Here is a 15,795-nt window from a genome sequence, read left to right as displayed (position 1 = left end):
TGGACTTAGTACCTTCTTCTGAGATTGTCAGGAAGACCGAAGGTGTACTCCCTCAAAGTAGTGAGCACAGTACTCAAGGCAGCTTCAGTTCTCAGTGAGTGCAGCCCTTACTCTGGAGTGTTGATTCTCAGGTTCTCATTTGCTCAGTTGGGTTGAGTTTCTTCCCTGACCTGGGTCTCTGCCATCTTCTTAGCTTGTCTTAGGTTTCAAGTCCTTCTTTATGCTGACTGTAGGGCCCCACACAAGAACACTGGTCTAAGCAGGGTGAGAAGTGGTGAATACCACTGGAAGGGTGGAGGTGGGCTCGGCTGCACCCATGTCCATCCTGTTCTCAGTCCGTGTTTCCTTGATACAGACAGATTGACCCTCCCATTTCAGAATTGCTTCCGCACACCCTGGAAGCAAACAGGAATAGGTCAGGCCTGAAATGGCAGCAGCCCGCATTTGATAGAAGTCCTTTTTGAAAGTATACACAGCACTTTGAATCTCATCTAAAAAAAAAAATCAAGGGATAACCTCACCACCATGTGCCAGAATAAATTTCTGGTGGGTTAACTATGGTAGTGGTAAGTTAACTGTGATGATCATACAGTTGTCTCTTGAACAGTGTGGGAGTTAGGGGCGGCAACCTCCTGCGCAGTTGAAAATCCACGTGTAACTTTTGACTCCCCAAAACTTAAGTACTAATAGCCTACTGTTGACTGGAAGCCTTACCAATAACATAAACAGTCAATTAACATATTTTGTATGTTATATGAGATCTGACAATGAAGTTCTTGAACTTGTTGCAACAATGTTGCTACCTTTTTTGATATCAAAGGGATTATTCATTATGAATTTGTACCAACTGGACAAACAGTTAATTAACCAAGTTTACTATTTGGATGTGCTCAAAAGGCTGTGTGAAAAAGTTAGCCGACCTGAACTTTTCACCAACAATTCATGGCTCTTCCATCACTACAATGCACCAGCTCACACGGCACTGTCTGTGAGGACGTTTTTAGCCAGTAAACAAATAACTGTGTTGGAACACCCTCCCTACTCACCTGATCTGGCCCCCAATAAATTCTTTCTTTACCTGAAGATAAGGGAAATGAAAGGAAGACATTTTGATGACATTCAGGACATCAAGGGCAATATGATGCCAGCTCTGATAGCCATACCAGGCAAAGAGTTCCAAAATTGCTTTGAAAGGTGGACTAGGCGCTGGCATTGGTGCATAGCTTCCCAAGGGGAGTACTTTGAAGGTGACAATAGTGATAGTCAGCAATGAGGTATGTAGCACTTTTTCTAGGATGAGTTTGCAAACTTAATTGTCAGACCTCATATGTATTATATACTGTGTTCTTACAATAAAGTAAACTAGAGAAAAGAAAACGTTATTATGAAAAAAATCATAAGAGAAAACATTTACCGTCTTTGTTGAAAAAATTTGCATATCAGTGGACCAGTTCATACCTGTGTTGTTCGGGGGTCAACTGTAATGAAAAACATCTAGAAATAATACAAGTGAGTATTAATCTCAGAATGGTGAAGGAGGCATGTAAGTTTATAACAGCAATGGAAGAAATTGCCTAAAAATGAAAACTTACATCAAAATGCATCCTAAAAGTTAAACCATCAAATGTGAAAAATATTGTAATGCATGTAACAAAGAATGAATACCTTTATGTATTAAGGAATTGTTATACAACCAATAAAAATGCTAACACACAGACAGAAAAATACACAGTATTACTAATACTGTTTATATATATGCATATGTATATTTGCATATATTTACATATAAATATTAATTTTCAGGAATGCATATAACACATCTGCGTAAGTATGCATAGAGAAATAATTCACATTGAGAAGATGCACACCAAAATATTAATAGTGGTATCTCTGGGTTGTTGGATGATATATATTTTTTTATGTTTCTCTGTATTACCCAAATTTAAATTTGTATTTTTTTCTTTTTACTACCCTGTTTTCCAGTTTTTCCAAAGTAAGCGTGCATTTCTTTTATAATCAGAAAAAATTTTAAAAGAATTCACTTTATTTAGGTTTCTGTGCTTCTGAGGAAATCGTCTGGCGCTGGGTTTTCTCCAAGGTAAACAGAAAACCTCTGAAGTCAGTTGACAGTTTGTTGGATAGATACTTGCTCTTTGAATGGTTTCTCCTTAAGCTCTACCTACTTCCGCTTCCTGTTCTCTTCCCTGGAATTTCTGCTCTCCACAGCTGGTCTGCCCTAGACATCTTTGAAATTTTTCATTTCATTTTTGTTTCATCTTCCTTGCTTGCTTAGACTTCACTTTGAATGTACTGAAGTCTGTCTTGCCCAGGTTTAGAAATAAACCCACGTCCAGAATAATTCAGAGTAGGCCAAGTTGTTGGGAGGCGGTGCCCTCCTGCGGTGCAGGAGGTGAGCCTTTGGGGGAAGTGATGACCTTACTTGGATGCCTAGTGCAGGCCAGAAGGTGTGGGGTCAGTGTTCCTGCCAATCTGTGTCCTAGTCATTTATGACTTACCTCCTTGTCAGGCCCTGAGGTCAGCAGGGCAGGATTCTGAGTATGTCTGCATCTACCTTCGTGCTACGCTCCTAGCAGGGCACAACAGTTTTATTTTGAATTAAATTAAGTAATAATGAATTCATTGAATTATTGAAAACCAGGGGAATTATATGGTATTCTCAAACTTATTTTAAGAAAAATTAATGTTAAATTTTTGCTTGTTCAAAGCCTGATTTGTGCTACCCACTGGGAAAAAGAAAATAAAACCTTTTCTTTTGAACCAGATTTTTATGGTCTACATTGTCTCTGCTACCTCAGCCATCAGTTTTATATCTCAAAACAAAATTCCGTAATTCTTTACCTTATTGTTGCAGCCTCTTACTTGTGTGTCCTGCCGGTCCTTCCCATCAGCGTAATTAATAAGCTAAGTTAATTTTCTTTGTGGAATGGCTTAGCTGTGTTCATAGCAGATCCTAATAATCTGTTATCAAGTGGAATTCATTTCATTCAGATTCCAGGCCCCAGTGGCACTGCCCTAGGAGGGAGTGTGTGCAGAGGCAGGGCCTGAGGAGCCCAGCACACTGCCTTCCCCCTTTGGTAACTCCTTATCTGGGCCTGTGTGGGCGGTATCCTCATTTTCAAAGGAAGGATGTCAGATTACATTTTAGGACCTCTTTAGTCCTAACATCCTATGGCTAATGGTGGCTGACACTTGCCATTGGAAAGGCTATTTTAAAAAATGGAACAAGGGAAAAACCAAGGTAGTTTTTTAAATGCCTATCTGTAAAAGAGGTTAGTTGAAATTGCATTTAGATTGTTAACAAATCCTCAATGTTTAGGCATTAGGTTTTTTTCAGAAAGTTGTATTCTTAAGAGTGGGAGTGTCCCAGGCAATCGTAGTGATGCTTGTTTAATCCCTCATTGCAAACACTACCATTTACTCCTCCCCTTTTTACCGGGAAAAGACTTTTAATGCCAATGGTAGTGTTTTTGCTGATTTTAGATGGCTTATTTTTAAAGCCTCTAGTATATTTTCTATTTAAGTCATTATGGACTATTGCATTAGCTAATTAAAAATCTTCCTTATAAACCATCATAGATGGGATTAAAGGAGACCGCTATTATTCCTCTCCCCGGGAAGTGAGATTTATGATCCATATCAAAAACAGATTGCCTGTTATTCCAGCAAAGCAAATATGACTGTTAGTAGACTATTAATGCTTTCAGTTATGTAGGAAGGTTGAAAACTCCAGAGATTTTGATATATGCTTTTAGTAACAAAAAATATTTAGGCTTTAAAATGATTAAAGCCAATATCAGATATATCAGTTGGCATATTGCTTGTACCATTACATAAAATGGCTAAAGCCATTTGAATTTCAGGGCTAATTAATGGCCTTAGTGGTTTCAAATTTATTTTAAAAACAGATTTAGGATTGGGTAATTTTATTTGTCTTTGTTTGGTGATACCAGGGTAAGAGATTCCACTTATTTTATTATGTTTTTCCCCATGGTAGTGTCTTAATTCTGCTCCAGCTAGCTTAGGGGAAAAGGAATAATTAATTGTAAGGGTACCAGAGTATCTCAGAAACCTTGCGAGTCACTGGAACTAGAGACTAAAAGCCTAAGTTCCTTAGGAACTAAGGAATTACCTACCTTGTTCCTGTTACTCCCTGCTCTCTATTCTTCTCTGCATGCCAACTGTGTTGAGGGTCCTTAAGAGCACCCCCAGTTTCAGTGATTCAGTAGTAGAGCCATAGCACTCGTAATATAGTTGTACTTATGGCTGTAACTTACTGTAAAGAAAGTACCAGAACAAAATCAGTACAAGGAAAAGGTGCATGGGTGAAGTTCAGAGGAAGCCAGGTATAGGCTTCCAACAGTTCTCCAGGTAGAGTCACACAGGGTGCCCCAGGTTCCCTCAGTAATGACCTGTGACATGCTGCTAGCCAGGGAAGCCCTTGGAGACGCAGTGCCCAGGATTTTTATTGAGGACTGGCTAAGTAGGCAGCCACTGCCTGGTATGTGCCAGAATTGCAGTCTCCCAGGAGGAAAGCAGATGTTGAGCATAAACCATATTGTTTGTACAGTTTGGCACAGTGAGCCACTCTTATCAGTTAGGGAATGGTGGGAACCCTCCTCAAATCCATGTTCCCAGACGCCAGCTAAGGGCGTCCCTTGCAAGTAGTTAGTAGGCCTTCTCAGACATGGCAATCAGACGTGCTGTGTTCACTCTTTTCTGTACCCCATACCTTCAGGGGAGGCTCTAGCAGTCATGAACCAGCATCTCCAAATTCCCAGGAGAGAGAACTAGCCCAGCTAGGAAGGAGTGTCCACCGGGATCCAGGCTAATTTTGGTCAGGGTCACCTAGGATGAGCATGGATGTTAGGAATCCTTCCTGTTTGTGTGGGGACAGGCAGTTGGTTTGGGGACCCAGGAGACATCCAGAAGGAAGTCAGTCATAGGGACACGTGTGGAAAAGCCTCTCAGATTATGTATAGGCTTGATTTTTCAGAGACCCTCTTAGGGGCGGCATTACAAAATAACACAGAAAGGTGGTATCTGATTCAGGCCCTGTAAACCCAGATTGCAGATCAGATTTAGCAGGTTCAATGGCTCTTAAGGAAGTAGAGGGGTGTGCAGGCTGCAGGTAGGTGTTCATTTGTGTGAAAACAGTGAGTGCCTGAGCTATTCTGAAATAGACTTGGATACCTTGTCCTTCCATGTTTTGTAATAATATTCTTGGTGAACTTTTGTTTTTCACTGTTCTAATTGGAACCAGTTGGGGTTCATGGAAATGACCTAATTCTTCCCTGAGATTTATCCTTGTAAAAGATGTGCAAGGATAGCATACACTTTTATAATACTCCTACTCATCTGTGATTTTATTTTTATTTGTTTTAAAGCTTTTAGTCAAAACATTGACAAGTCTATATTTCAGCCCTCTCTCCTACTTTTAAATAATTCCTAATCTTTTCAGTAGTACCCATATAAAAAGCTCTAATATTTCTAGAGGCATAGATGCCTTTTATCTGCTGGAGGTGGGTGACGTAGAGTGTTGAGGTGACCTCGGAGGTGATTCCCATAACTGAGAGATGCAAAGCCTCTGCTCAAACCTATGGCTTGCTGCCCTAGAAATGGCTAACTGTCCCCTATGAAATTTGCTGGAAACCCTGTCAGGTCTATTGCCAGGATAGAAAGTGTTCTCAGATTCCTTTGCCAGTGGGCAATCACCATAGAAATGTCATACCTCCCCCGTCCATGTGTTAGAGCACACCCTGAGCAGATATACAATAATTTAGTATTGAAATAATTTAAGGAAAACACACACGTGTACACACACATGCACTGATACACATGTACGCATAAACACAAAGTGTTTAGTGCCAGGAAGTTAAAACGCAGTGCTTCCTGTTGGCCCCTCGTATTTCTTTTGTTATGGTTCATATGTGGATGCTTATTTCAAGTTAGGTGAAAAGTGATCGTGCAGCCTCCACACTGCCCAGCAGACACAGTCTGTGCTGTTTGTGCATCCAAGGAGCTCTCTGCTTGCTGGCCTGGCCTCAGGTGTGGCCAGGTGCCCCGCAGGCTGTGTGCTGTGTTTGGTGCAGCCAGTGGCCTGCAGAGGTGTAGGCAGCTTCTCCCAACAGTACCCTCAGGCTGGTTTTTGCTTTTGTTCCCGGAGTAGCAGCTTTGAGATAGGAAGAGGGACAGCAGTCATTCCAGAGAGCGTGGGACTTCTAAGGAAATTGAATGGAATGTAAACTAGGAAAATAATTCCCAGATTCCTCAGTCAGGTCATCCCGAGGGCTCGAAACTTGTGAAACTGCATTTGGGACGTGGACTGGAGGGGTGGGGATGGGGGTGGGGGGCATGGGCTCCTCAGATGATAAACTGGATTTGTACTAGAGTTTTAGGACACGCTGAGGTAGCATTATTGATTCTCATGGACCTAGGATGTCATATCCTTGAAGGAAGCCTATTCTTTATATGTATCTTCTACAGTGACCTGCTCAGTGTGTTGACTGTTTAGTATATACCCTCAAAAGTAAGTCTTCAGGGAAGAAAATGCAAAATCCAGTGATACTAGGTTATGAAAAAGCGCCTCTGGGGTCCTTATCACCCTTGTACATCTCAGGGGGCTGAGGGCCCCTATTCTGAGGAACACTGAAGTCTGGGGCAGAGGAGGGGAGCCACTCAGTTCAGCCAGCAGTGTGAGAATCCTTCTCAGATAGGACAGTATTTTGTGTTGGGATTTTATCAGCCTCCCCTAGGGAGACGGTGCTGCAGGAGGCTTCATGAGGCCTCCTCGACAGAAGCCCGGCGATTCCCCAGCACTCAGCGCTCAGCGCAGAGAGGAATTGGATTCCATGCTAATAGCATTTCTGACGCATTTTGCCCAGTATTTTAATGCTGTGATGGGTATTATTGTTGTTATTTATATTTCACCCGATAGTGTGGACCTTTATGGGTCTGCTCCGGTTAGAAATCAATAGTCCTGTTATTTGCTAATTCTCTTAAATTCCTGGATGCGTACAAATTTTATGAGATTCACTAATTAATATTTCATTCAGTTATTGAAAAGCTGTTACCCCTTGGTTAATTCTAGTTACATTTACTTGGTTAGTATACCATAGTGTAAGCGGGTATATTTTGCTCTGTTAACCAGGTTCAAACCTGCACTGTACAGGTCACATATGCTTGTATTTGGTAATGGAGCAACTGGGTACATTGGTTGGTGGAAGGATGGGATCTGACACAGAGGCCTAGTCCCCCTGTAGGGTATCAGCATGCAGGCGTGTAACCTTTCTGTCGCATCTTTTGTTTTCACAGTGAGAGAAAAACGCAAGAGTCTCTTCATTAACCATGTAAGTGAAGCTGTCTCCCTGAGTTCTTCATAATGACTGTACAGTGAAGAGAGCTTAAATTACTGTGTCTGGGATGGGCAAAAATGGTTCATGTATTTTGTCTGTACTTGGAACAATGTGAAGAATGTTGCAGTGTCATTATGCTCAGTTTGGTTTGCAATTGGACAAGTATGGCTGGTATTTATACCCTGGCCCAAATGTTTTCCCAGAAGCCCCAGACTGCTGTTGTTCATGGAAAGATGTGTTGTGAACACTACACAAGGCCCAATGAAAGGCACTTCTTTTAAATTTCTAATCCTTTCCTTCTTCTACCCCCACTCCAAATTACTTTTTATCTCTCTGTAAATCCGTTCCATTTGAATAAACATACCTGTTTTGCATGAGGCTGTCTGCCTCCACACACTTTCCTTTCCCTAATTGTTCTTTATAGGTCCGTAGAGTCTGCGTGTTCTTTTGGTGCTCAAATAAAGGATAAAACGTGACAGCACGTTAATTTTAAAGGGATTAAAACAATTTAGCTTTAGTCTTTGGGCCATTCTGAGCAGTATTTCCTTCCCTTGCTTGCCAGGCATAGAGTCTTCTACCAGTGAGATAATTTATCCTTCTTCCTTGAGCAGCACCTGCAGCTGGCTGCCTCCATTTCCACTGCCCCCCCCCTCTTCTCCCCCTACACCCCCTGCCCCAGCTTGCACCCCTGTGTAGTGTGGAGCCCTGCAAGTGTGGCGTCTGGAGTCCTGGCAAGTTATAGCCACCCCTTCCTCTCCCTCTAATTATATGTCCCTTTCTTTCGGGGGGGGGGGGTATCTCCATGAGGCATGGAATGATGAAGTAGGTAAATTACCAAAATAAGTATGCTGTAAATTTTCACACTGAAAACAAGAATGAGTATTTGACCTTATAAAGGTTTTTCTCAGGATTTCTAGACTGTCTGCATTTAAGTATTTGTAGGTGTTGAAGTACTTGGCACTGAAGCTGTGTGTTAGAGGGACTTAAAGCCATAGTATTGTCTTCCCTGCCCTCTGGGAATGTGGACGAAATGCTGTTGTAAAGAAATTTACAAGCTGGGCCCATGCAAACTAATTATGGCACCATATAAATATGTTGATGTTATTGTTATTGACCATTAGAATATAGATAAGTTCTATTCAATTTTCCATGTTCAATATCAACACCGAAGAAAGTCTTTCTGGTACTTTGAATATGGATATGTAGTTTTCTCATAATTATTAAGACCATGGTTCCCTGGGTAGAGTGTGTTCTGTTCGACTGTGTTTGATAATCCTGCCTTAGAGGGTGTATGTTCCTCTTCTGTTGTGTCATCTGAACGGGTTGCTGCCTTCTCGGTTTGAATGATCCCAAGGAGCAGACTCCTTGTAAAATGGTGTCTTTTCTGGTTGTTCTCTACTTGTTCAGCCAGACAAGTCAAGAAATGTAGTGAGCTTGGTCCAGCAACTAAAATTTAAAAAAATCCGAACCTTGCTTTTCCCTCTTTGGGAGATTTACTTTTAATAGAACACAAATTTATTGAGCAACTGCTATGTAGCACCAATACAATGTGCTTGGAGGGTATGAAAGAAGCCTCAGTTAGGTTTTAATCTCAGTAAGATTTAAAAAACCCAATATGCTTAAGGGATCCAATTTGTATTTTGAAATAATTCAAATTTACAGGAAAATCACATCAATAATACAGAGTACAGGATTTTTACACCTCACGAAGGAACATTAGATAGTCTAGTTTTCACACTACTCATTTGATTTGACACAAAGGGTGATGACATGGGGGAGATGTTTTATTATATTTTCTCTTCTTAATGTATTTCTTTTTTCCAAAATGTCTAGAAATGATATTACTGTATGCAAAAATGGTGATACAGATAAGTCTTGTGTGGGTTTTCAGTTCTTTGTGTGTCTGGTTATGTATATAGAAGATCTTCCCTTTTCTTACACTTTCCTGTTACCCACCCGCCTTCTGTCACTATTGCTATGAAGCACAAATTAAGTGCAATGTAAAGTGTAGTAGTCTCTGTGAATATAGGACAGCCGACAGGTGGGACAGTTCTCAGTGGGAGCTGCTGTGTTTGAAGCCCTGGTCTTTTGTGTGTGGTGTGCATCTCATCTCTGTGTCAGCCAGCACAGATGTTTGACCACGCTGCCTGGTTTTCACACTGCTGAGAGGCACCGCTACGGGGGTCTGTGGGAGCGGTTCTGATTTCACCTCAGCTGTGACTCCTCGGTTCCTTTGTTGTTCTTTGCTGAGGGCTGAGGGGGCCCAGCCGTTCCTCACACAAGCAAGGGGACAAGTCGGTATTCCAGGCTCTGTATGATGCCTCCCTTGCCCTCCTCACCACACCATTTTATTTTTTTTGCTTCATTGCTTTCTTAAAGCCTCAGTTTTTATCACTTGCTCAGGGACTTCTGGAACAGAGAGAGGAAAGAAAAAACACGAAATCTAGGAAGGAGCAAGTACTTTGTCAGAAAAGTCCTTTAAAAAGCAGACTTTCCTACCCTATCCTTTATGCAGAGGCTTCCACCCTGGCATCTGTGTTATACTGTCTGTCTGTCTGCCTGTCTGTCTATTTACTTTTATTTTGAAAAATTTCAAACTTATGGGACAGCTATAATAATAATATAGAAGAAAATTCCCAAATACCCTGTATCCAGATTCACCAGTTTTAAACTGGTGTTTTATCACTTTTTATTGATGCTGTGATCACATTCCTATATTATTTTTTCTGAATTGTTTGTTAGCAGGTTGCCTACATCCTGCCCTTTACCTCTGAACACTCCACTGTGTATTTTGTAACACAAGGATATTCTCTGTGTAAACACAATATTGTTATCAAATTAAGAATTCAGCATCGCTACTATTCTTTTTACTATTCCAGTGCTGTTAGGTGGCCCCATAATGTTGTGTGTTACATGTTTTTCTCTGGTGCCGATTTCAAATTAGGATCACACGTGGCATTTAGTTGGTGTGCCCCTCGGTCTTCTTTAATGTGGAGAGACCCTCGGCTTTTCTCTGTCTTTTATGATGGTGACAGTGTTGAAGAATACAGGGCCAGGTGTTATGTAAATAGAACGTTTCTCCTTTTGGATTTGTCTGAGGATTCAGGTCAGCACTTCCAGCCAGAACACTTCATGGAGTGGTCCCTCACCTGTTTCCATGCATCAGATCCGGAGTCACAGTATCCATCTGACCTTGTCAGTGATGTTGATTTTGATCACCGGGCAAGGTGCTGTCCAGGTTCTCCAGAGTGTATGTCCTGGTTTTCACCCTTACAACTAACAAGCAGTCTACGAGCAGACACTTTAAGACCATGCAAATAACCCTGCTCCTTATTCCTACTCCCAGATTTAGCATCTGTTGACCCTTCTTGCTTGAACCAATCTCTGTATTATATTTTCATTGCAAATAGTAGTTTTCCAGTCCACCTTTGGCAGCTGTTATTCTGCTCTAAGGGAGAGCCTTTTCTTCCCGTCTGTCATCCTTCCATCTATTCATCTTTATATGGACTTGTGGATTTGTAGTTCACTGCTGTCCTGAATTATTTTGGTGCTCACATTGTCCTAGATTTGGCTAGTAGTAGTCTTTGCAAACTAGCTCTGTGTTCTTGTGGCATGCCCCTATTTTCTTTTCTTTTCTTTTTTTTTTTTTTGAGTACTCTTGCTTTTTGGCACAAGATATTCCAGGCTCAGCTTATATCTCCCTGGGTCAGCCCTGGAATCAGCCATTTCTCCAGGGAACCCTGGTTCCTTTTAGTGGCAAACAGTATTAGAAACCAGATCTGAACTCTGAATGGGGTGTCATTGCTTCTAGGCCTATTCATATCTAGTAAATAGACATTTTAGAAATCATGAATTCTTACTGCTACCCTAATTTCCAATTCCAGTCCATTCCATAGAATTTTTTTTCCTTTGGTTTTTGACTATTTTTTTTTCTTCTGTGAAAATTTTATATTTTAAAAACAACTCTATTGAGGTACAATTTACAGACTGTAAAATTCACCCTTTTAAAGTATATAATTTAATGCTTTTTGATATATTCAGTTATGTAACCAGCACCACAGTCAATTTTACAACATATTCATTGCCCCCAAAAGAAACCCATTATCAATTAGTAATCACTTCCCATTCCCCACCGCCCCCCGCAGCCCCTGGCAACCACTACTGTACATTCTATTTCTCTGGATGTGTCTGTTCTGGACATTTCATATTAATGTTATCATATAAGATGTGGCCTTTTATGATTGGCTTCTTTCTTTCACTTAACAACGTTTTCAGGGTTCATCTGTGTTCTAGTATATACCGGGTGTGCCAAAAGAATGGATACACATTCTAAGAGATGGTCAATGTTACTCAAGCAGTAGTTCGCCGTAATCAGAAGTGTCTGGACACTGATGGTAACCACTTTGAGCACCTCTTGTAATTGCAGAAGTCAAACGTGACTTGTATTCATCTTTTGTTATCGGTATAGATTGAATATTGCAATTTTAATACAGTTTTGCTTTCTTAAAATGTGTATAAATTTTTTTGGCATCCTCTGTATTAGAACTTCATTCCTTTGTATGGCCAAGTAATATTGGCCATATGCACGTTTTGTTTATTCATTCATCAATTGATAGACGCTTGGGTTGTTTCTACCTTTTGGTATGAATAATGCTGTGCTGAACATTCTTATACACGTTTTTATGTGGGGTATATGTTATCATTTCTCTTGGGCATATACCTAAGAGTAGAATTGCTGGGTCTATGTCACTCTATATTTAACATTTTGAGGAATTATCAAACTGTTTTCCAAAGTAGCTGGTTTTTGGCTTTTAATATTTTCATTGAAGTTCTATGAATTCAATTTTTTAACTGATTAGGAATAAGATACTTATTTCTTCAAAGCACAACTCTTTCTTTTTCTTTACCTCCTTTGGTTTTTAAAATTTTTAAACTTTTTGCAAGAGAAGCAATGACCTTCTAGAACCAGTAAAGTTTTGACCAATGTAAACAGCATTCACAGGGAATTGGGAAGGGGTGTTGGTGAAGAACAGTGTGGTATATAGCAAGAATACATTGTTAGGAGCCAAGTGGCCTGAATTGGGAGTCTTCTGATACTTCTCTGTTTTTGATGCCAACTTACTATATGTCACTTGGTAAAGTGCTTTAACTATATCACCTTAAAGAGGACGATACCACTTGCCTTCCATCTCACAGGATAGTTATGTATTCATAACTATGGAGATGGTATGTGTGTAGGCCCTTAAATATTTGCATTGCACAAATACTTGACATATTTGAATTTCTGTGACAGTTTACTAATTATGTAGACGAGAGCTCTAACAGTAGGAAAGAAACTTGAATTTCTTACATTGTGGGGCAAGTCTAACCCATTTTTTAGTCTTTCTGTAAATTAAACATTTTAAGACCTATATTTGGGTAAACATCTGCTCTACCTTACCCCCAGCATTCTAGAATAAGCTTGTTTCCCACCCCACTCTACCCCCGAAACTATAGCATGGAATATATATGACCGATGGCATTCAAGAAATGAAGTATAGTAAAAAAATGTTATTTTGGAAACGAACCTCTATCTTTTATAGCTGCAGAAAGAACTCTGGCGGCAACAAACCCTATGCCAGCTGCCATGCAGGAGAAGCCTCCTGCACAGTGGGAGGCCCACGGTGGCCCCGCCCGGCCCCTTTGCAGCCATCAGGAAAACCCCTCTCCCTCAGCTGATGCCAGTCCTAAAGGATTGCCATTCTGGATTTTGCCTCACAGCCAGAACTACAATGAGAAAAAAGTACTTCTCATTACACAGAGGGTGCCAAAAAAAATGTGTACATATTGTAAGAAAGGAAAAAACGGTACTAAAATTCTGATGCTCAATCAATACATACCGATAACAAAAGCTGAATACAAATCATGTGTTTACATTTTTTTGGCACGCCCAGTAGTGTCAGTGCACAGAGCTGCAATGAAGCCAAGATTTGACCTGGGATTGAAGTAAACTGTGAGTTTAATTATTTTATCATGACAGCGTGCATGACTCAGCGTGCATAAATGGAGCAAAATTTACCTAAAAACTGGCATTTCCTAGTGTTTGTTCTTGAGACCCAGTGTTGGTCTGTTTTTTTGCTTTCATAGAGTAATGATTTTGTCCACTTCTGTTCTTAATTCCATAGCTATTTATTTTTTCTACCTTTTTTTCTCTCTGTGCTGTAAGAAATTGATCCTACTAAAAGCTGTATGTTTTTCTTTTTCTTTCCATGCAATATTCATTTAACACCTTGCAGTCAAAGATGAGGGGTTTTTCTTTTGTTTTGTCATTTTTATCTTTGTGTGCCCGAGGCCCATGGTGGTTCCTGAAGGATAATGACGGAGCTTTCCTGTCTCCCAGCCCCGGCGCCATCTATGTGTGTGTGTCATTTCCCCAACTGCCAGGGCTCTGGGTTTGCACAGGGGAAGTCCACAGAATGTCCTTGTGTCCACTCCATATTAGCTGTGTGACTTGGGTGAAGGTACTTTCTTCATCTGTTTCCTCATTTGTAAAATAAAGAAAATACTCTACCCACCTCATGGTTTTGTGAGACTTGTTCACCGTGGTGGCAGGCGGGGGCAGGTGGTGGCAGTGGGTACCCCAGCCTCTTCTCCACTTCTCCTGCAAGTTCTGCACACACCAAGCCTTCAGCTAATTCTTAATAAAGGAATGCTGGTGCAGACTTCAGTCTTTGTGCCCACACAATCCTGCCTTCTCTATCAGGGTCACAGTTTGCTCTCCTTAGAATTACGATTAAAAAAAATTTGCAGCATTCAGTTTTGGAGATTTCATTTATGTAATTTTTAACAAACGTTTATAACTTCTTTTCCTCTAGTAATGTTACCTCATATGTTTTGATGCTTTATTTTTATTTGATCCTAACAATCCCTAAGAATCGATAGGACAGTGTTGTCCCACTGTTGAAAATGGGAAGTTAAAGTGCAGGGACTGAGTGTTATAAGTGACTTAGTCCTTGTTGAACACGTCTCTGTGCTCAGCACCCCAGGTGTTGTCCCACGTAGTCCTCTCAGCACTATGCTGAGGGGTAGGCTCTGCTCTGCTCTCTGTATTTTACAGATGAAGATAGTGAATCTTGGGGAGGTAAAAGCACAAGGTGACCTTATCGTTCATTGTCCAAATCAGGACACCATTGAGTGTGAAAGAGGGTGCTTTTATTGGTTACTCCAGGACAATGGGGGCAAACGAGGACTGTCCCCAGCAAGCCAGGATGTGTGATCATCCTACTTAAGTAACTTACCCGAGTTCACACAACTAATCAGTGGCACTACATCCTGAACTCTAGGCTATCTGAGTCCAACAGTGTTCTTGCCCGTCTTGTACTGGAATATCTCGTCCACATTAGCTAATTCCCAGCAGGGCTACAAGAGAGCCTGCCACTGTCCCACTGCAGTGTCTTAAGCATGTCAGCATTTCACTGCCCAGTGGCGTGGGCCCTGCCATGAGCTCCTGTTTGCCAGCTTGTTGACACACGGCACCCTCCCTCCTGCTGTGGCTGCCCTGGCACGACCAGCTCATAGAGGACCCAGTTGCCATCATGGACACAAGCTTCCTGTGTGGTGGCTGTGGTGAGAGCCAACAAGGCAGTCTGGTCCCTGAAATGGAGCTGTTCCTTGTTTGCTGATTGAATAAAACTATCCAGCCTGTGTCCAAGACGCTTAAGAGTCTAGACCCTAGAGTCTAGAGAGAACAGAAAGGAGTGAACTGAGGGTGACAGCGGAGACTGGTCAGAGCCGTGGAGGGCACACACAGGAGCCTGAGAGCACAGGGGAGGACACTCAGCCCAGATAGTCTCGTGGCAGGAAAGAGTCCTGAGCAAGGGCTGTTGGCAGGGCTCAGGATGAGTGGGTTCAGAGAAGGAAAAGGGCCTCTGGGATAGTGTATGAAAAAACCTGGGAGAACATGGCACAAGTGAAGAACTGTAGGTAGAAAGGCATGGCCTTTGGTGTCAGACAAATGTGGCTTTGAGCCCTGCTGTCTTAGATTTGACCTTGGGAACATGACTTATTTCTCTGACTTCCTTTGACTTGTCTGTTAAAAGGGAATTTTCCTTGCCTTGCTTGAATGTTTGTGAGCTGTGAATGAATACATGTAAACTATCCAGAACACTATATTCTTAGTGATGTGGATTTCAGATCAAGAGAAGTTTATGTTCTATGAATCTTGTAGTCCTGACATTCAACAAATGACTTAATGCCCAGATGGCTCTTTAGAGTGATGACACACCCTAAACTAATAATCTTTATAACTTAATGCTTAGGATTTTTATTCAGTTTAGAAATCGTTAAAGAGTTTGAAAGCTGAGTTGGCATCCCCTGGCAAATGGAGGACTTTGGCACACCAGCCCTTAGTTTTGGAGGCTCAGGCTAACAGCGGGGCGACCCC

General features: G+C 41.4%; 1 protein-coding gene across 2 annotated transcripts in view; it reads left to right on the top strand.

Moving 5' to 3' along the window:
• Window positions 1–15,795, top strand: part of CCNY (cyclin Y) — a 207,633-nt gene that overhangs the window by 146,855 nt on the left and 44,983 nt on the right. For both annotated transcript variants that reach the window (XM_019652609.1, XM_019652608.1), the window contains exon 3: window positions 7,333–7,367. In XM_019652609.1, coding sequence (XP_019508154.1) covers window positions 7,333–7,367 — 35 coding nt within the window. The remainder of the gene's footprint in view (window positions 1–7,332; window positions 7,368–15,795) is intronic.

The sequence above is a fragment of the Hipposideros armiger genome, unplaced genomic scaffold (assembly GCF_001890085.2).
Source record: "Hipposideros armiger isolate ML-2016 unplaced genomic scaffold, ASM189008v1 scaffold_183, whole genome shotgun sequence".
Taxonomy (NCBI): Eukaryota; Metazoa; Chordata; class Mammalia; order Chiroptera; family Hipposideridae; genus Hipposideros; species Hipposideros armiger.
The sequence above is the reverse complement of the archived record's forward strand: the minus strand, read 5'-3'. Positions and strand labels throughout refer to the sequence as shown.